This window comes from Anabrus simplex, chromosome 2, assembly GCF_040414725.1.
Source record: "Anabrus simplex isolate iqAnaSimp1 chromosome 2, ASM4041472v1, whole genome shotgun sequence".
Lineage (NCBI taxonomy): Eukaryota > Metazoa > Arthropoda > Insecta > Orthoptera > Tettigoniidae > Anabrus > Anabrus simplex.
Genome location: NC_090266.1, coordinates 960449260 through 960471605, shown reverse-complemented (window position 1 = coordinate 960471605; position 22346 = coordinate 960449260). Strand labels below are relative to the sequence as shown.

At 37.7% G+C, this 22346-nt stretch overlaps 1 protein-coding gene across 1 annotated transcript in view; it reads left to right on the top strand.

Moving 5' to 3' along the window:
* LOC136863220 (methionine aminopeptidase 1) overlaps positions 1 to 22346 on the top strand; it is a 405036-nt gene that overhangs the window by 372650 nt on the left and 10040 nt on the right. The window contains exon 8 of the mRNA XM_067139589.2: positions 2408 to 2473. Within this exon, the coding sequence (XP_066995690.1) occupies positions 2408 to 2473 (66 nt within the window). The remainder of the gene's footprint in view (positions 1 to 2407; positions 2474 to 22346) is intronic.

Below are 22346 nucleotides of genomic sequence, written 5' to 3'. Positions count from 1 at the left end.
ATATTAATCATTACAATTAAAAACCCTGGACCCGGCCAGGAATTGAACCCAGGGCTGCCGGGTGATAGGTGGACGCGTTGCCCCCTACACCGCGGGGCCGGACTTGTTGAGGATAAGTTTTCCAGAAGCTTGTAGCAGTAGCTTGAAAGGGTAATTGGACGATAGCCTTCTGCTCTTGTTTGCCAGCTTACCAGGTTTCAGTACTGTTACAATTTTTGTTTCCTTTTTGCCAGCGACCATAATGTTGGTAAAGGCATTAACGAGTCTTATTTCCGCAGTTACTAGAAATGCTGCACAAATTCCATTGAACCCTGGTGCCTTGCCTGGTTTTGTACTTCCTTGAGTGCTGCTTTGATCACAGCCAATTTGATATCTCCAGAGTACTCTGATCTGATGACTGCATTCTGCTTGAAGTTAGTTAGCTCGTTAACAAACAAGTAGTTGCGCAGTTTGGGTCACGTAACTATCGGCTTGCATTTGGGAGACAGTGGGTTTAATTCCCACTGTCGGCAGCTCTGAAGATGGTTTTCCATTTTCACAACAGGCAAATGTTGGAGCTGTACCGTAATTAAGACCACCGTTGCTTTCTTCCTGCTCTTAGTCCTTTCCTCTTCCTTTGTCATCATCGTAAGACCTATCTGTGCCAGTGTGACATAAAGCAAACTGAAAAAAAAAAAATATATATACTTCTTATCCTTTCTTGTTTGCTGCTTATGTGATTGTGCTTTAGATAGTGAATTTAGCCTTTGCATGTTGGTGAGCCACTTCGTCTGAGTTTCCTCAAGAAACTCCATGCTTCTTGCTTGACTTTAAAATCCAAGCTATGTGGTTTTTTGTGCCTGTATTTTCTTTGAGCAGTATCCATGTTCTGTAGGAGTTCAGCAGCAGTTTTGCAGTAATTGGACCTTAGATAAGACTTGTACAGCTGTTGGCCCAACCTAAAACATATATACCATATTTACGCAAATAATCTCCGCAATTTTTTTTAAATTGAGGCACGAGATTTGGGTGCAGGTTTTATTTGCGTCAAGGTTGGCAGCACGCTCCTAGCTCATTTAGTTTTCGATATTGGGTGTACAGTTACACTTTGTGTAACTGCAGATGGAAGAAAACTGCCCCCATATATCATATTTAAACGGAAAACAATTCATGACTTTTAATTTAAAACTGCGTTTATATTTTTTTTAAATAGTACTTTACAGAGTAATTTAAATTCAAAATTTATCCGTGCCAAGATAGGGCCAGAACTTGCAGGGGTAGCTTTCCGCACTTTCAACTCACCGGTCTGTACAGTGTGTTTCATAGTTGCTAAGTTCGAGTGAAATAGTAATTCTTTTGCATTCAGCGTTTTAAGGAATGCCACAATATCATGAAACAGCTCATGTCCAGAGAAGCAGAATACTCGAACACTGGCGATGCCGACGGCAAAAAAGCGTGGCTCATAATTATTATTAGGATAGCAATGGCAAAGAGAGCCTTCCAAGATAAAAAGCGTCTGCTGGCCAACAAACATATAGATACTCAAACTCAGAAGACCTTTGCAAAAACTTTTGCATGGAGCGTGCTTCTGTTTGGTTGGGAAGGCTGGACATTAGGAATGCAAGAAAAGAAAAAAAAACTAGAGGCAATTGAAATGTGGATCTAGAGAAGAATGCAGTGGGTAAGTTGGACTGAAATGAAGAGCAATACCAAAGTCCTTAGAGAGATAGGAGAAGAACGGAATCTGATAACTGAAATTGAAAAACGGAAAATAAAATTTATTCGTCACATTTTGTAGCATGAGTAGTTCCTTTGTAACATCATTGGAGGAAGAATTGCTGGAAAAAAGAGGAAAAGAATGGCCCAGAGTGTCTTATTTCAAGAACCTGCTTCTGAGGATGAATTGCAAGACCTACGCTGAGTTGAAAAGACTGGCTCAAGATAGACATCTATAGCTGCAGTGACAACTGCATTTTTTTTATGCCTAGACCAAACTGACTTTTTTAAATGAGATAACCGGGCGAGTTGACTGTGCAGTTAGGGGTGCACGGCTGTGAGCTTGCATCCGGGAGATAGTGGGTTCGATTCCCACTGTCGGCAGCCCTGAAATGGTTTTCTGTGGTTTCCCATTTTCACACCAGGTACCTTGATTAAGGCCATGGACGCTTCCTTCCAACTTCTAGCCTTTTCCTATCCCATTGTCATCGTGAGACTTATATTTGTTGGTGTGACGTAAAACAACTTGATAAAAAAAGTGTGAACTTGCTGTAAGATTTAATTTCATAATCTGATATCTGCTTTATATGGCATTACTTAACTAAATTCCATTATTGTACTCTTCTTATCAGTGTGTATTACCCTTGTCATCCTGCATCTTGACATATTCATTTCTTTACTTCTACTTGTAACGTGTCTTGTCATTTTCCAGAAAATAAAGCTGTTGGTATTATGAAGCCGGGTAACTGTTTTACCATTGAACCTATGATATCGGAAGGTAAGACATTATTTTATCTTATAATATATAATTCATATAATTAATTGTAAACAATACTTAAATTATTCTATTAACTAACATTTCGGACAGTTTTTTTAAGATATGTCTTGTGTTCAGAACTTAAAATTATGAATCATTTTCTGAGTTGTACATCTTTACTCATGTACCTTGAGTGGATTTGTAACCCTAGGTTGATTGGGTGTAAAAAGAAAATTCTAAACATTTACTGCAAAGATTCCCGTTAACTAAATTAATCCGAGCAACTGTGATTCCATTGGATGATGAGCATTTTCCAACTGATTCTTGTAGACGTTATGGTATAAACTTTATATTAATGGTTGTATAAATGGAACAGTGGCCACTAATAATCTTGCTGCAACACAGTGAAAATTTTTGGAGATCTGGCAGGACAAAAATACATTTTCGACTAACCTATTACCTTTATAAAGAGCATTATTTTATTTTCTAGACTATGCAGATAATACCTGACTGCATAGCTTTTAAAGCTGTGTGTGGTATATTGTATCTCTACAGTTGTGGAAACATTGCATCCCATACTGATACTTGTGTCTCGCACTGTCAGTTGTCTGCAGCGTGTTCAGATGAATCTCTTAACTAGTGATTGTATTAAGATATTTTTAATGAGAAAAATGGATCTTGCAGAGAAAGGTACATACTTTTAAAATATATACAACTAGATTGTTATTACGGTAAAACCTCGTTAATTGAAAGTTGTTCGGACTCAAAAATCGGACTTCAAATGACATGATTTCGAATTAACCGCCAATTCGTAATTCAGAAGTGCCAAGCCTTGCCGCGTTACAAAATATTATAAGGCCCGTTACTGCATGCAGTTAACCTTGATTCACAGTTTAAACCTTCCAAATGCCATGGAAAAAGAAAGAAAGAAAGAAGGAAAGAAAGAAAGAAAAAAAAGCACGATTGAAAGAGGAGGAGAAATCGATGCTGGCTCCCATGTGCAAGTGCTTTATTCAGTGGATAACTGTACTGTATGCATTTTAGATGCCCTGTACTTGCGCAGAATGTACCCGATGCCCTTAAAACATCGTGGCTAATCAAACTTTCCTATGACGAGGGGAGAAAGTCTCTCGCTTCCTTCTGCATGAAAACACCATACAGTTACTCTATCTTTGCACGATTTCCCACCATGGCACTTCTCTCGTACTTCAGAAATGTAAACGCTTGCCACGTCACAAAGTATTCTAAGACCCATTAATGCATGCAACCACCTTGAATCACAGTTTAAACCTTTCAAATGCCATGGAAAAAACTATTTCCGAAATGTATCCAACAAGGTGCAAAACAGTGTTCAAATAATGCACTTGGATAAATCGCTGACAAACATAACTTCACACAACAAAAGAAAAAAATCACACGATTCAAAGAGGAGGATAAACTATGCTGGTTCCCCTGAGCAAATGCATTATATTTTTGGATTACTCTACCATTTGCATTTTTAGATGCGTTGTACTTTCACGGAAAGTGCCCGACGCCCTTTTAAAACATTGTGGCTTATCGAACTTTCCTATGATGAGGGAAGGAATTCTCTCGCTTCTGTGTGCATTGCAACACAGTACAATGACCCCCATCCCCACACCCTTGTACGATGTCCCGGCAGACACTTTCTCCTTTAAAACTATAAGACCATTTGGGCTCAGCATTAAAAGAAAACAATGCAGTTTCATTGGCAATGACAATATTGTTCAGTCCCTATGAATTGATTATATGAGCCACGCTTTTTGATCAACTGTCAGCATCGCCAGTGTTTGCGGATTCTGTTTCTCTGCACCTTGCCTGCTGCGTGATATTACGGCATTCCTTAAAACGTTGTATACAAAAGAATTCCGATTTCACTCAAACTTAGCAATTATGAAGCACACTGTAGACACACTGAAGTGTGTGAAAGTGCAGAAAGCTACCCCTGCACGCAACCCTGTATGTTCCGGAAGACGTGTTCCATCACGACGCAGATAAATTTTGAATTTAAATTGCTCTGTAACATACTATTGTTTTAAAATGTAAAGGCAGTTTCGAATTAAAAGTCTGCATTTCAGAAATGGGGCCGACATTGTACTCCGAATTACGAATTATCCATATTTTGAATTAAACAAGTTAAATAATGTGCAAAACCGTATCTCATGTTTCTGGGAACGAGAGCTTCTTCGAATTAGGCAGGATTTTGAATTAACCGATTTTGAACTATCTAGATTCTACTGTAATTATTAATTTTGGTTCTTCCTCGCGCATTCTGCAGTCTAAAATTTTGTTTAAATATGGCCTTTTTTCCTTTTTAACAAGGGCTATAAAAAACAGTCTTTCCCCATTTTGAGTTTTATGTATGTATTAGGTGTGCATCCGTACTACACCTATGCAAAATATTATGATTCATGAAATTTTAAAATTATCCATCAGAAGCTGATCCATTGATTTCATTATCCAGTCCATCAATTTCAAGATGAGATCTCGTTGTTGTTTGGAAAAATTCCACCATTCTTTCATGTATATTTACTGTAACTTAAAAATGAAATTATGCTCTTTTCATGACTCACCTGAATAAGGGCCCTCTAAATTAATAAAACACAATTATTTAAACTCCTTTTATTGCCATTAATATATAAACCATGCAGAAAATAGATATCTTGCATAACTTCAAAGCAGACAATGTCGTTCATTACAACACTCTAGTTCATGTAGTTTAAAACTAGAAATATGAAAATCAGTCACACTTCATTACTGTTTGAACACTGACGTTTAGTCTCTTTCACAGTGGTGCCAACTATTACGGATTGTCCGTAATTATTACGGATTTCACCTCACGATTACGGAATTACGGTCAAAGGGGAAATTATTACGGAAAAGATGACGTAATTAGGAGAAATAGTTTTCAACGGAAAAAAGAAAAGAAGGAAAAAGCCTCGAAAGGATTGAACATTTCTCCTAAATCGTCCTCATTTCACTGCTTGTGAGTTGACAATGATACTTATTCGATCGTGATTTCCTTTTGCTACCCATAAGCGTTGTAAAATTCAGTGTGAATGAAGGAGCTCAAACGCTGCTCTTCTCCACTATAAATCCTTCAAAAATGTTGTATTTGCCGCATTAAGTGCACTGACAGTTGTCAGAAAGATTGAGAAAGAAGTGGTGCCTACATTAAGCACATCTGCACTGACGCTTATGGTTCAGAAGTCGAAAATGTCATCAGAGTGGAAGGGATGCTTCAAGAAAACCTACACTGAAAACCTGCTGCTGCGTGAGAAACACGCTACAAGGAATGTTTTATCATATAACTAACAGGTTGTGTGCAATTGCTATTGTTTAATATGATATACTTTCGAATAGATTGCTAGGGGGAAGGGCAACAGGGGTGTTATTATCAAGAAGGGAGGAGCATGCTTTGGATTTGACTCGAAATTTTTATCATGGGCGGAGGGCGATTACAGATAATCCACTTCAAAGGTTGGCACCTCTGCTTTTAGTCACTATCGGTTTTCTTGTTGAGGCATTCTTCACACACGGTACTGAAATGGTCTTGGCACATGTACTTTTCACACAGCACACAAGAGTTTCCTCTTTTCCTGTTCCGACTTCTAGGACATAAAGCACATCGTCTGGATGATCCGGGTGTTTTTCTCTTCAAGGGTGGAGTCAGAGAGGGCTGGGAAATTTCTTCCTTACCATTTGAACTTATTTTCAAAGCTTTCACTTTGATACTGCGAGGTAAATTTGTTTGTGCTGCTCTAACAGCTATCCTAGGTTTCACCACTTCCATTGCAATTGAGGATTCATCAATAAAAAAATTAAACATTGTCATTGGATCCGTAACGCCACGTGTTTTCATCCTAGAGCCAGGCAAGTACGATGAAACTTTGTTGTGAGCATGAGTACGAATGTTTTTAAGAGGCACTATGGTGCTCCATTTAGTCGCACCAAGTCCATATATGTAGTTTTGGCAGGGCCTGTTTGAAGCGTCGTCATTTTCACTCCCTGATGTATTGCCACAGTCCTCTTCAGGTAAGTCGCTAACATCCTGTTCTGAGAGTGAATCATGCTCCGAATTTCTATGTTGTCCTCTTCACCGTCGTCTTCTGAATCCACTAATTCTTCGTTAGATAATTCAGAAAGGAGTTGACGAATTCGTTCCTGGTCCTTCCTAATGTTCCTGGCTATATCACGACTCATATTTACTGTCTACACTAAAGTAACTAGTCGTTCTCACAATAAACAAACACACAAGAATGAAAATTCACAAAGCATGAGTCTGCCAATTTACTTCCGCCAGTGCTCGCATGGGGCAATATGTTACCCCAGTCAGCTTTGTGTCACTGCCGGAAACGTACTGACGCACAAAGATTTATGATAGACAGCTCAGGAGGCACACACAGTGTCCTTCAAAGGTACACATCAGCCCAGTGTACAGTATGTGACAGAAGAAATCGGCAGCTGTTTTCCAAAGGTTGGGGTAATTTATTACCCCGCGCGAGTACTGGAGGGTTAAAACGCTGAATACAAAAGAATTACGATTTTTAACTCCCCAAGCAGGTTCCAGAAGACGCATTCTAAATGATGCAGATTAATTTTGAATTTAAAATACTCTGAAAAATATTAACTTTTCTAAAATGTAAAGGCAGTTATGAATTAAAAGTCTGAATTTTAGTAATAGGGACCGACATTGTTCTTCGAATTACGAATTATCCGTATTTCGAATTAAACAATTTAAATAACATGCAAAACCGTACCTCATGCTTCCGGGAATGAGAGCTGCTTCGAATTAGGTGGGATTTTGAATTAACCGATTTTGAATTATCGAGGTTCTACTGTAGTCGTTTGGTGAAAGTGCAAGATGACGTTTTAACTGCCACTTTTCCAACATTGAATGATGCTTCATTTACACTTGTAAGTAAATGGGGATGTGATGGTAGTGCAGGACAAAGTCAATATAAGCAGCCCTTCCAGGATGAAACCTGCAGAAATGAATATTTATTTATCATATCCGTTGTCCCAGTATGATTGATATCTAATTCTGAGGACAGAAAAATAGTATACAATTAAAAATAGGAAAGAATTTCCACCAATCAATACTTGTTTTTTATTGCTTATATTAAGCTACAGGACCGGTTTCGACCCCATATACAAGGTCATCTTCAGCTGAACCATGAATACATATTTATATGGTGAAGCTTTGATTAAATTGCATTGTCAAAGGAATGTTATATGATGATGCCCCATTTGTATGTGACTAAATGCACATCATCATATAACATTCCTTTGACAATGCAATTTAATCAAAGCTTCATCATATAAATATGTATTCATGATTCAGCTGAAGATGACCTTGTATATGGGGTCGAAACCGGTCCTGTAGCTTAATATAAGCAATAAAAAACAAGTATTGATTGGTGGAAATTCTTTCCTATTTTTAATTGTGTAATTCGTCAATACGGAAATGAAGATTATAGATTACGAAAAATAGTATGGCAAAATCCTAAAACATCATCACCCAGACTCTGCCACCCTATTAAATTTTTATTTGCCAAAGAATCAACTGCTGTAATAAACAAAGAGATCAAAAGGATTGAGAACCAGATCACATGTTTGCAGCCATCTGTAATAAATATTGGCACTGAAGAACTCTTACTCATTCACTTTTGAGTACAATGATTGATGGAAAAGTATGCAGTGCTTAACAGGCAATGCAGCACAGAAATGCTATCTGTGTGGAGCAAGTCCCAAAGAAATGAATTCAATAAGCTGCCGAATTGGAAACGTAGATATGGAAATGTATTCCTTTGGAATATCTTCCCTACATGCGTGGATTCGTTTAACTTAGAGTGCTTGCTCCATATCAGTTACCGTTTAAATGTTAAAAAAGTGGCATATTAGAGGGGCTGAAGGAAAAGCTGTTGTCAAAGAAAGGAAAAATGAAATCCAAAAGGAATTTCAGAGAAAGATGGGACTTGACGTTTTGGGACAATAAGTGATGGGAACGCAGTCAATTCTTCCGGGATGCAGAAGTAAGTGCAGAAATAACTGGAATTGAAGTAAACCTGATCCACAGGTTTCACATTATATGCAAACCATTTCTTGTGGGTTCGAAATTAATTTAAAGGCATTCAAGGAATATCTGAATACTACATAGAAGCTACAGGGTCTCACTTATAAACCCAGGCCATCCAGCAGCGATTTTACTTACTGAGACCTAAGCAGCTCTATGCATAGTTCTTGACTTTGTAAGGAGTGTGGACGTGTTCAGCCTAACATCAGTAGTCAGTCTGAATCTCAGCTTTTAATATGGTGAGACAGTTATCTTTGCAACACAGTATTTTCGTGTGTAAAAGTTATTTTAAGTATGAGTCGGTTCGACGGGTGCGCGATGCATGCGTTCAGCAATTTCCTAGTGAAGTGCCACCTTCATGAGCACAGATTCACTTAAATTTAAATAAATTTGAAACTACTGGCTCAGTACTTAATAAAAACATGCGTGCACACGAACTGTTAAATCACTCACAAAATTAGCACAAGTAGGGGTTTCAGTTTCATCTGCATACAGAACTACAAAGCTGTTGCACTTCAAACCGTACAGGTTTACCTGGGCCCATTGTTCAGAAGAGTGGGATATTGTGAGTGGTACCTTGCATCATTGAATGATCATTTATTCAACCCACAGCTTGTGTTGTTTATTGATGAGGCCTGGTTTCATCTTAATGGTCATGTGAACAGTCATAACTCTTGCCATTGGTGTGCAGAAAATCCTAATGGTGTTTATGAAGTCCCTCATTATGAAGGATGGCACTTCCAGCATCTTTCATAAGGTAAGGCTTCATATAAAATTGTATACATTCTTAAAGCAGGGCGGCCACGCGCAACATAAGTTGGGCTGAGGTAGCTACTGTAGCGCAGAGTGCAAATACTGTGCACTCGGTCTGGGTTTATAAGAGAGATCCTGTATATATTGAACTGTATCCATGGTTCTGTATGTCAGCCAAGCGTCCACAAAATTTAGTACACGGTTCTGAAATAATAAGTTCCATGTTGCTAATAGGTCAGTTATCTGAGGAGGCCTAGAAAGAAGGATTTCAGAAGTGATCAATTAGGTTATATTAGAAAGATGTCCCGAGTACTAATAAATAAGGATATTCTTTCAAGATTATTGGTAACTTCTGATGCCTTAATTTCTAGCCTCAGGAAACCTGCTCATAAAGGAGTAATTGCACTGCAACAGGAAACAGTCGGCTTGCTTTCCTGTCCTCCACCAGAATCCCGTACTGATTCTGACAGTCAGATTTACAAAGTTAATTTGTAGGAATGTAATTCACTCTTCGTGATTGGTTTTCTTACTCTGTTCATTCTCTGTTACAATATTGATATTATTCTTATTATTATGCTCATTGTTAGGGATACTTGAATTTCTTGAATGAAATTGTGCTGAATTCTTGAGTAGGAAACAAAAATTCTTGAGCAGAAAAGACAAATTCTTTGATAATGTGGATCTTATGGAAATAAAAATGCAGGCAGTGTTTTCAAATATGTTTATTGTAACTGCAAAATTACCACTAAAAAAGTCAGAAATTGCAAACATTAAAGACAAGAAGGATATTTACAAACTTCACCTCCCTGCTACCTTCATGCTTGACGTTTATAGTTGTAGGATGACAGCAATTCCAAATTTGTCATTGTGAGATTAGTTGGCAAATCAGTCAACACACAAGAAATGTTTGAAAGGAATTTTTCACAATTTACGTTTGACACTGGAAACACAGTGCCCTTAGTGCACCATCAACAAAGGGTTGATGATCCTCAACGCATTGCCTGAAAAGCAACCTCCACCGATATTTCCGCATTCTTCTTCAGAATATCCTGAAGATCTCTTTACGGGAGCGCTTCTTCGTCATTGGGAATACCCTTCTGTGATGATATTTTGCTGAATAGAACCTTCGGTTTGTCTCCTGCTGCAGATTGTGACAACACATTCTGCCTGTAGAAGAGCTCAGACACTGGCTCGAAAAATGTACAGGCTGGGTCCCCCAATATCAGGTTGTCCAACTTTGTATGCACATGGCCTGCCGTCTTACTTTATTTCCTCCATCGCTCTGCCCCAAAGATTACCTTTTAGGGCATCCTGCTCTTGCTGGACTCTGCTGCTGAAAATTACTACTTCAACCACTCATAAACGCTTCTTCAAATTCTGGAGTTTGGGATGCACTTCTGCAGCAATTGGTTTGGAATTTTTCTGCAGTCTGAGCAGGGTTTCATCACCGATGCTATAGATGTAACGAAAAGAGGTCGCTCCGATTCCATTATACAGGGTCTTTCATCAAGAATGAACCGATTTCGAAGGCTTATTGCACCGTACTCAAGCCATGCAGCGGAACGAGTCGCGTATTGTTACAAAGGGCGTGGCCTCACATTTCTATTAGTAGTCAGTAGAGTGCTCCGTTCCTTCCTTCTCCCCCGCCCCTCCCCCCAACTCCATTAAACCTGTACAGCTGTGAGTTCACTCAATTGCAACGTGAGTCTAACAATGGCAACGCCTCAGCACAAAGCGTTCTGTGTTGTTGCGCTCACACAGACCGGGTCTGTGGTCACGGTGCAACGCGAGTTCCATAGGAGATTTAACGGCGACGCATACAGGCCCTCGAAACAGGATGTTTGTGTAAAGGAAAAAGCCCTGGTCAACCGCGAACTGCACGGTTAGAAGAAAATGATTGAAATAATAACAATGAGTTATTTTATTAATTTGACCACCTAATCAATACAATAAATCTTGTCTTTGTTGAATTACATTGACTTGTTAATTAAAATGGTACCTGTTTCGTCTAACATATAGGCATCATCAGCCATGGGTTTAACCTTGAAAAAAATCAGGCACCTGATTTACATATAAATAAAATAAAACTAATGTATAAAAAGACCTGAAAGAAAATTAACATATGGTAAAAGACTAGTACAATGTTGGTTTTAAAGACTATGCTATGAGTGAGAAGTTTACATTTGGTGAAAGTATTTGCAATAGTGACATTGGAAGACTACTATTATTAGTAAAATAAATAATGCAACAGTTTGTTATAGACAGGTGGTAAAATTGCTATAAAATGGTGGTCCCTGCTGCTGGTTGTGTTCATATTGAACACTTGTAAGACTAAACTTGATCATCAGTCAAAGATGTGTGTCTTAGTTTTAATCTTGTGCTACTGACTGTTGGGGAAATATAGCTTGATAAAATCAGTTCATTCTGTATGAAAGACCCTGTATTCTGGAGATGTGAAGATGTGGTGGTGAATGATTCTTTCCCATCATTGAATTGGAGAAATTTAAAAAGAATGGCCCAGTTATATGCCAGCCACTCAACTGTTTCCAGCCAGGAATTCCACCTTGTGGCAACAGGAATTGGAAATATCCCAGCCCCCGATTCTTTGAACTACAGGAACTGTCAGAAGGCATGCATTTCTTTCTGGCACGGGGAAATGTTTGCTTAATGGAAACAACTAATTTGTTCAGGAATGACAGACATTCTTTCACCACACCACCAACTAGCTTGACCTTATGTACCCAGCATTGATGCGTTGAATGTGAGGAGAGTCATCTGGCAAAAGGAGTGACAATCCAGCAAAATTTACAAATTTCGTTAGATAGGTCTGTATTGATACAGCTTAATTAAGAACTAATATTTGGTTTAATGATCCACCCAATCCATACACTTCACTTTACACTTTACAAGTGAGAATATACTTAATCTTAAAATATTTTATGCATTCTTTTATTGAAGACTTCATAGAATAATTTTCTAATTAATGTTGCTTGAGGTCAGAGCATATCAGAGCTAGGCGCGGATGGGAGCTGGCCGGCCGTATGGAAGAACATCTATTCGAGGACCTTGTCTCTTGAATTTTATTATGTTGAAAGCTTCAGTATTCTCCCGTTGACGAATTAAGAAATAAGGTCCTATTCTCCCATTTCCGAGGCCATAGTCTAACTTCCACCTCATTCAGTACACTGAAGCTATGTCAAACCTCCAGCAACATTAGAGGATAATGCTATGAATTTTTTTTTTAACATGTTAAAAAAAATTTTTATGAAAGTTTTGTACAGTATTATAAGAAAACAGAGTGTATTGATTTTAGTGTGTTTTTAAATGTTTTAGAAAGGACATGGGTTCATCAATTTTTAATTACTGGACAGTAATATTTCTGTATTTTAAATCGTAAATTTTGAGATGCTATGGCTGAAGAAGTCTGAAATAAAAGACGAAGCATGTACCAAAGAATGCATAAAATATTTTGAGATTAAATGTATTTTCACTTGTAAAGTGAAGCGTATTGATTGGGTGGATCATTAAACCAAAAAGTAGTTCTTAATCCACCAAAACACGAGGTCACGTATTTGGCTGAGGCAGTTACTAAGGCCACAACTTGGTCAAAGTTCACTTTTGTGTCCCACGGTGCCTTTGTAATTGTTCGAGCACACGTCCGCCCATTCACTGCCTCGAACTAAGTGACTGCTGCCTCATACTGGTCTTGTGATGTGGAAGGCTCCACTGTAGAGAGCAGAACAACAAAAATTGTCCTGCCCCTTCTGTCAGTTGTTTCATCAGATGACAGCAACTTGTTTGCTCTCTACGGCTATGACAAACTCTCCCTTCTTCGATTTTGCCAAGAGAGGCAAGTATATCCTACGAAGAACATATTTTCTGGAAGGTCTCCTCTGCCTACAATATTTTTCTTCACCCATTCCTTGAAAGCTGGGTGATCTGCCTTCTCCAAGGGAATGTTAGCTGATATCATCACCTCTACGGTCAAAGAGACAAAATCCAGTTTGGCAACCTAATAAAGACAGAAAAAATGCCAATAATTAATCTGTGCAATTAAATGATTACTATTTATATATCACAACCAACCACCACAGATACACGCAATAGTGAATACATCTTGCCTCAGAAGAGGTTGGCGGCAGAAAGGGCATCCACCCTTAAAGCAGGGGACAAATCCACGTGCGCGACACAGTTCGCACCTGCGATCCCATAGGTGTGGGGAAAAAGAGGAGGAAGATTGAATGCTAAGGATTAATAACCACTGCTTACAGCTTAAGTGGGAGGTTATATTACAAAATCGTTGCCAACATTTCCGGGCTATATCGAGTCGCTTCAAAACAAATAACATTAATTGTTGTACTTTTGAGAATTACTAGAGTTATGCTGCTTCCACTTCACCCATTTTTCATTCATTTCTGATAGAATGCACATTTTAAGAACATCTTCATGGGAAAAACATCTACAGTGAATTTGCTCCATATGTCACTGCTTTAAAGCAACTGTATTGTACACTGCACATGCATCTCTCAAATGAAGTTTTAACACATAAGTGACGAATCTCTGTTATATGATACTTGGTCAGAATGCAACAAAACAAACACACAATGAGGTGCCGATATTGCATTCATTATACACCCAGTACCGATTATCAGGCCACCCAGTGCATAAATAGGACATCACTTTCTACCTGCAACTTCTCTTTCAGACTTTCTTCCTTAGCTATCCTGCACTTTGTATCGACTCTGCCAGTTTAATCATATAGTTGTAAGCACCGGCTGATAAACGGAGTGCATGAGTGACCTTAAGGGTGCTCAGTACAGAATTGACATGTATCAATAATAAATATGTGGATCCAAGGAGATCGGCAGGATTCAGTAAACGAGAACCATCAAAGTAAAATCCATCCTGGCAAACTATGATGATCAGAAAATCATCACTATCTTAACATTTAAACTTTGTATTCTTGAAGTACATCCAAAAATTAAACAAGTGGGATGGTACAATACAAATTAATCCCTAAATATTTTGGCAAATATGAAGTTAAAATAATTTTTAATTTCGTACAAGTTTAAAGTTTTGTTTACTAGGCAAGTTGGTTGTGCGGTTAGAGGCGCGCAGCTGCAAGCTCGCATCCGGGAGATAGTGGGTTCGAACCCCACTGTCGGCAGCCCTGAAGATGGTTTTCTGTGGTTTCCCATTTTCACACCAGGCAAATGCTTGGGCTGTACCTTAAGGCCACGGCCGTTTCCTTCCCATTCCTAGGCCTTTCCTGTCCCATCGTTGCCATAAGACCTATCTGTATCGGTGCGACCTAAATCAAATAGCAAGAAAATACCAAAAGTTTTGTTAAGTAAACTATGAGAAAGGCTCCTCGGAATTCTAATTATTCCGGTGAAATCTGGAAATTTTTTGTTGTTGTAAATTTACAGTTAATCCAGGTTGTTTTAACAGACAAGTTTTAAATGAACTGTGCCGCCAACATTGGCTTGAACAATACAATAAATTATGCTCAATGCATGCAACTCATAGTTAGCTCCACACTGAGTAAATATTTGCTCAAAGTCAGTCGTGATCTCCAGAAGCCTAAACAACATTTTTTTTTTCCCGCCACTTCACTGACGTACGTGTGAATGCGTATGAGCTAGCATAGTGGTCAGAAAGATCAACGCCCACCATGTATTGATTATAAGTACATTCGGCAGTAGGTTTCTCTACAATTTCCTCAGCACCTTGACGTCTTATTCTTTGCACAGGCTGTGTGAAATTGTCATAAAAAGTGGACAGCATAGCAGTAATCTGCTTGTCCTTCCATACAATGCATGAAGTGTTATCTTTTCGGAGTGCAATAATGTCATGTTGTTTCATTCTCTTTGTTGCGGCTTTTCTCACTTGTAATGGCAGATCTCTCCTATTTACCATTACAGTGCTCATAATATGGACCCTTAGTTTCAGTAGCTCAACTGCAAGGTTGTAACTAATATAGAACTGGTCCGTAAAGACACGAAACCCAGTTTCGTTGGTGGTCTGCGAAACTTTTGTAACCAAATGCACAACTATCCTGCAAGTGAAGAGTAAATTGGGCTTAATAGGTGATGTGTGGAATATGGTTCAATCGCACATACGTATTCAGTACTCGAGTCTGACAGTACTTAATTGGTTTCTGCTTATTGTAACACCTCAACATGACATGTCCCTTGAAGCCTACAGTGCTTTCATCAACACTCAGATTCTTTCCTGGAATGAAGTGTTCCCTGAATTTCATGTCCAGGTACGGCACTATATTTCTGACCTTCGAACCTCTAGATTGTGTGCCTGCCTTATCAGCATCAGGGGAAGAAAGATGGAGATTCTAGAATATCTGTAGAAATCTTTGTAGAGCACCTGCTTATCCGACCAGTCTTCACTAAAATAATCCTGCATTTCTGCCTTACTGTTCATCCCCAGGTTGATAATTACACCAATAAATGCCTTCATCTCTTCTAAAGTCACAGCTTTCCAAGAAAACTGGATTGATCTCTTCTGAAGTGGAGTATTTTGCTGTACTGTGTTTTCATTTTGGCAAATTTGTTTTTCTCATGGACAATAGAGGTTAGCAACTGATCAGTAAAAAATAGCTGCCAGTACTCTAATTCTATTTTAGGTTTATTACCACAACTTACGAATCCACTGACTAACTTGTAAGGAAATTTGCATCACCCGTTCTCCAAGGTATGTCAGCACTGTATGACTGGGACTGCGATGATTCATAATATTATTGCCTCCTCCATGATTTCTTGCGATGCTGATATCAGTATTGTCATTTGAATCACTCATGGATATATCATTTTCATCGCCAGGTTCAAAATTTTCATCACTTTCATGGCCACTATCATTAAAATCAGCTGAAGCAGACGCAAGATTCTCAGTTTCAGTCAGACTGTGTGCTGCCATGTTGCTTCACCTCTACTGCTTTCCATTGTAAGGGAAACGGAGCAGTTTTGCAGAGCAAAGGGAATTTAAAACACTCCTATTTGATTTCTTTCGGTTTCTGGAAGGGACCAGCACGTATCAAATGAAGTACAAAAGCCCTGGCAAAATAACCTAGCAATGAGCGGCAAAACGTAACGCTAAGTGACAGCTGTACATGAGTCGAGTTGAAAGGGTTAATAAGGAACCACGTTCATTCTCATTGAACCAAATCCAATTAAGAAAATTAATGTATGAAGAACATTAACATTGCATTCTGATATACACTAATTATGTCCATCGAATATCATAGTTTAACAGAAGATTAGTAAAATCTCTCATATTTCTCGTAAGAAGCTGTCAACTTGCGTAGCGTGGTCAGTTATTACTTATGAAGGGTCCACGAAAATATCCATCAACAAGGATATATCTCATGACAACACCGTGTAATACTATACGGCATGTGCTAGGGTATTCAACCTTTTGAAGACTCATCCCAAATACACAATTAGCATGATTATTCCCCAATGAAAATGTCTCGGTGCATGTCCACATGCATGAGAGAATGAATATCATAATTACAAACATCCGTCAAATAAGATGCATAATCTATACATATAAAATAACTTGTCCTGACTGACTGACTGACTGACTGATTCATCATCGCCGAGCCAAAACTACTGGACATGAAGAAATGAAATTTTGGGGATACATTCATATTACAATGTAGATGCTCACTAAGGGAGGGGATTTGTATATTCCATCTCTAAGGGGGTGAAAAGGTGGGGGGGGGGGGTGAATATTTAAAATGAGTGTATCTATATCTCGAAAACTGAACAGTTTAAAGACGTGATAATTGGTATTTGGAATCTCCTTTAAAAATAAAGAAACACATATTTGTTTTGTTTTTGGAAAATCCTGTTAAGGGGGTGAAAAAGGGGTTGACTACCTGTTATGTGGATACTTATATCTCAAAAACTGAAGATGTTACAGTCATGATAATTGGCATTTGGAATCTCCTTTAAAAATAAAGAAACACTTATTTTTTTGTTTTTGGAAAATCTACTTACGGGGTGGTGAACAGGAGTGACAAAGTGGGTGAATTTTTAAAATGAGTATATCTAGAGTACATCTCAAAAACGTGACATGATAAAGACGTGAAAACTGGTATTCAGAACCTCCTGTAAACCCAAAGGAACAAGCATAATTTTTCTGAAAATCCTCTTAAGGAGAAGTATTAAAGGGGGTGAATTTTTAAAATGAGCATTTATGCAGTATACATTAAAAACTTACCATGTTATAGACATGAAAATTGGTATTTTAAATCTCTTTTAGAAATAAAAGTAACATGTATTTCTTTGTTTTCGAAGAAAAAAAAACACTTCAATGGGGGAAGGGGGTGTAAAAAGGACTGAAAAAGGGGATGAATTATTTTTATGCTGATACTTATATCTCAAAAACTGAAGATGTTACAAACATGAAAATTTGTATTTGGAATCTTCTTTAAGGATAAAGAAATGTGTATTCTTTTGTTTTTGGAAAATCCAATTAAGGATGTGTAAATGAATTGAAAAATCAGTTTAATTCTTTGTATGAGGATTCTTATGTCTGAAAAACGAAGGATGTTACGGACGTGAACATTGTTGTTTGGAATCTCCTTTAAAAATAAAGAAACACATATTTTTTGTTGGGGGGAGGGAATCAACTTAAGGGGGGGGTTATAAAAGGTGCTTAATTCTCTTTATGAGGATACAAATAAGAAGAGGACTTAAAACAATACACCCCTAAGGGGTTTTGACTGGGGGATGAGGAATGATGACAAAAATATATGTTTATATGAAACCGTTTCAGTTACGAAGTTAAAATGTCAAATGATATCCTAGGTGTTTAACAACAGAAGGTTTGAAACAAATTTAACCACTCAGGCCCGGTTTCATCAACGTGGGTTAAATATACTCTAACCCTGGGTTTGTTAACTTAGGGTTAATATTTTAACTCATTCTTACAAGTCACGCGTTTCACCAAGCTATTTCGGCAGAGGCGAGGTTTAACACCGTGTTAAACCTCGCAGGAAACAGCTGCCCTAATAATCAAGGAGGCAGTGAATAAAAATCAGAAATCATGAACACACTTCTTGCGTGGTTCTTTTGTTCATTTCTTGCGCGGTATTTCGTTTTCTTCCTCAGGTCCGTGGTAGATATTACTCTTTCGTGATCTTGAACGAAAAATGGAAGAAGTGCAGAAGAGAAATAGTGGCACGAATTTTTCTGCTTTAGAAAATTCATGACTTATTGAATTAGCCACCGAGTACCGAAGATTTACAGAATGCAAGGAGATTGACGGTATAAAATTAAATGAAAAGGAGGATACATGGGAAAGAATAACAGGGGAATTTAATAATATTGCCCACGTTACAGTGCGATCTATGAAACAACTAAAACAGTTCCTTAAAAATTTTAGCTTCTCTGTGCCAAGAGTTGTGTTTTGAAAGTTGGCACACCTTCACAGCAATAACACACACGAAAGCAAAATATATACAGTTTAATTTCAAAGTGCATTTCTGTATAACCACTACGTAATACACAGTATAATGTTCATACGTGTTGTACTATTGAAGTGGTGTTGTGCACTTGCATTCCTATATGCCACTGTAGTGCTGTCGTTATCAATGTGAAGAATGATGCCATTCTCAATTCCAACATTCCTATTCCTTCTCCTTCCTGTGAGATACTGATGCAGAGTCAAGTCCTGTGGAGGAAGTTCATCTCGGTTCTCCACAGCAATATTGTGTAATACCGCTGTTGCTACTATTACGGTCAATGTAGTTTCTAGTTTAGTTCGCAAGCCCAAGTTTGTTTCTATCAGCTGTGTATTCTAACCTCTCGCAAACATCATCGACGAATTTACTGACGACGGCTTTTGAAGTCTATATCTTCAGAAATTGTCCCTCAGATAGATTTTCAAAGTCTTTCCTTCTTATTATAGGCCTATTTTTGTTAGGAACACCGTTTAACAAATCTAAATAAAGCAACTCTGCATCAAATGCATGATTTACGGTGGCCATTTTGCTTTTAACCTCGAATAAACAGTTTAACCCAGGTGAAAGGAGGGGTTAACTTAACTCCGGTCTTAACCTAGAGTTAAAAATAACCCTCTTTGATGAAACGGAATGAACAGTCAAACTCAGAGTTAAAACTGTGTAACTCGGGGTTAAGGTTTAACCCACGTTGATGAAACCGGCCCTCAGAGAGTTAAATGGGGGTTAAGATCCGAAAACAAATATATTCCTTCCTCCGAAATGATTTAAGGTACGAAGACAAAATTCCAAATAGCGGTATATATTTTAAATCCCAGGTGTGAAATAGGAAATATTTTTTAACTTTCCACCGCTAAAGTGTTAAATGAGGTTAACTCCGTAAACTAAATTGTTCATCCCTCCATAACCGTTTGGTGTACAAAGTTGTAATTTTATGAGAAGGGTCTTCTTTTATGTCCTAGGTTTAAAATACTGTATTCTTCAATATATTTCTCCCCTAAGGGTTTTAGATGTTAGTTGACTCTCAAAAACACAACACGCCTATCCATTCTTCCGAAACCGCTTCAGGTACGAACATAACTTTTTTTATGAAGGTTGATCTTCTATATCCTAGATACTAATAAATATTCCAGAACATTCACCCCTTAAAAGAAGTAATCATTCCTCCACTACTCTTCGACGTACAAAATCAAAATTTCACAGGTTGGTCGCTTTTAGTCCTAGATGTTAAATAAGATATGGTTTAAAACATTCGAATTCTTCCGTATGGGGTTCAAGTGAGTGATAGATTATAAAATAAATAATCATTCCCTCAAAACCGTTTGACATACGAACTGAGGACATATTTTACAGGCTCAGCTGACAGTGGACTCTCCAAAATGTAAAACTTTGAATAATAACTTTCATTTTAAAGCCGTGGCAAAGTACAGGTACCATGCTAGTCTATATATATCAAATAATTTGTCCTGACTGACTGACTGACTGACTGACTGATTCATCATCACTGAGCTAAAACGACTGGACATAAAGAAATGAACTTTTGGGGATACATTCATACTATAATACAGGTGCTCACTAAGGGAGGATTTATGGATATTCCATCGCTAAGGGGATGAAAACAGAGGCGAATTTTTAAAATGAATGTATCTCAAAAGGGGAACATGTTACAGATATAAAAATGGGTATTTTTAATCTTTTAAAAATAAAGTAACATACTTTTTCAGTTAGTTTTTTTTTTTTTCGGGTTGAACCATGTTGTTGTTTTTTGTACGTAACGTACAGTTTGCCGGTGTTTCGAATAAATCGCAGTATTCTTTGTCAAGTCGACTGAAACACCCCTTCTCTCTCTGAGGTAATCAATCTTCCATGGGAGAATACAGCGATGTATCGAAACTCCGGCAAACTGTACGTAATGTACAGAAAACAACACCACGGTTCAATCCGGAAAAAGAACTGAGTAATCCGACACACCGTGGAAGCTTCACTTCTAAGATACATACTTTCTTGTTTTCGAAAAAATCACTTGGTGGTGGAGGGAGGGTAAAAAGGACTAAAAGAGGGGTTGAATTCTTTTTTATTAGGATGCTGGTATCCCAAGATACCAGATATTGAAGATATTGCAGATGTTCAAATTTCTATTTGGAATTTTCTTTAAAAATAAAGAAACACATTTTGTTTTTGTTTTTGTAAAATCCACTTAAAGGAGGTGTAAAAAAAACTGAAAAGGGGTTAAATTATTTTTATGAGTATACTTATATCTCAAAAACTGAAAATGTTGCAGACATGAAAATTTGTATTCGGAATCTTCTTTAAAAAGAATCATGCATTTTCTTTCTTTTCGGAAAATCCAAGTAAGGGCGGGTAAATGAATTGAAAAGTGAGTTTAATTCTTTGTATGAGGATACTTACATTACAAAAACGAAGGATGTTACGGACGTGAAAATTGGTATTTAGAATATCCTTTGAAAATAATCAACTTAAGGGGGTGTAAAAGGAGTTTAATTCTTTTTATGAGGATATAGATAAGAAGTGGACTTAAAACAATACACCCTGCAGGGGTTTTGCCTGAGGGATGAGGAATTATGACAAAAATATACACTTCTATTATACAGTTTGAATTTCAAGGTTGAAATGTCAAATGTTTTGAAATGTTGTTAAATAACAGAAGATTTGAAACAAATTTAATCCCTCAGATAGTTAAATGGGGGTTAAGATCCGAAAACAAACATATTCCTTCCTCCAAAACGGTTTAACGTACAAGGAAAAAATTCCAAATAGCGGTGTATATTTTAAATCCTAGGTGTGAAATAGGAAATATTTTTAAACATTCCACCGCTAAAGTGTTAAATGAGGTTAGCTCGTTAACTAAATTATTCATCTCTCCAAAACCGTTTGGCGTACAAAGTTGTAATTTTACGAGAAGTGTCTTCTGTTATGTCCTAGGCGTAAAATACCGTATACTTCAAAACATTTCTCCCCTAAGAGGTTTAGATGGTAGTTGACTCTCAAAAACACAATATCCATTCTTCCAAAACCGTTTCACGCACGAACATAACTTGTTTTATGAAGGGTGGTCTTCTATATCCTGGGTGTTAATACGTATTTCAAAACATTCGCCCCTTAAAAAAAAAAAAAAAGGTACTCATTCCTCCATTACTGTTCGGCGTACAAAATCAAAATTTCGCAGGTCGGTCGCTTTTATGTCCTAGATGTTATTGGATATGGTTTAAAAGATTCAAATTCTTCCATGCGGGGTTCAAGTGAGTGGCTGATTATAAAATAAATAATCATGCCTCAAAACCGTTTGAACTGAAGATGTATTTTACAGGCTCAGCTGACAGTGGACTCCCCGAAATGTAAAACTTTGAATAATAACTTTCATTTTAAAGCTGTAGCGAAGCAGGGGTATCTTGCTAATGACCAGTACAATTTAAGGAAAATAAATAATAATAAATAATAATAATAAATGCTTTAAATTACATGCAGATTTGAACTTCAAAATGATATCCTGCCGTACTTATTGAAATGTTATTAGAAGAAATCTGTTCATATCACAAGTGCAGCAT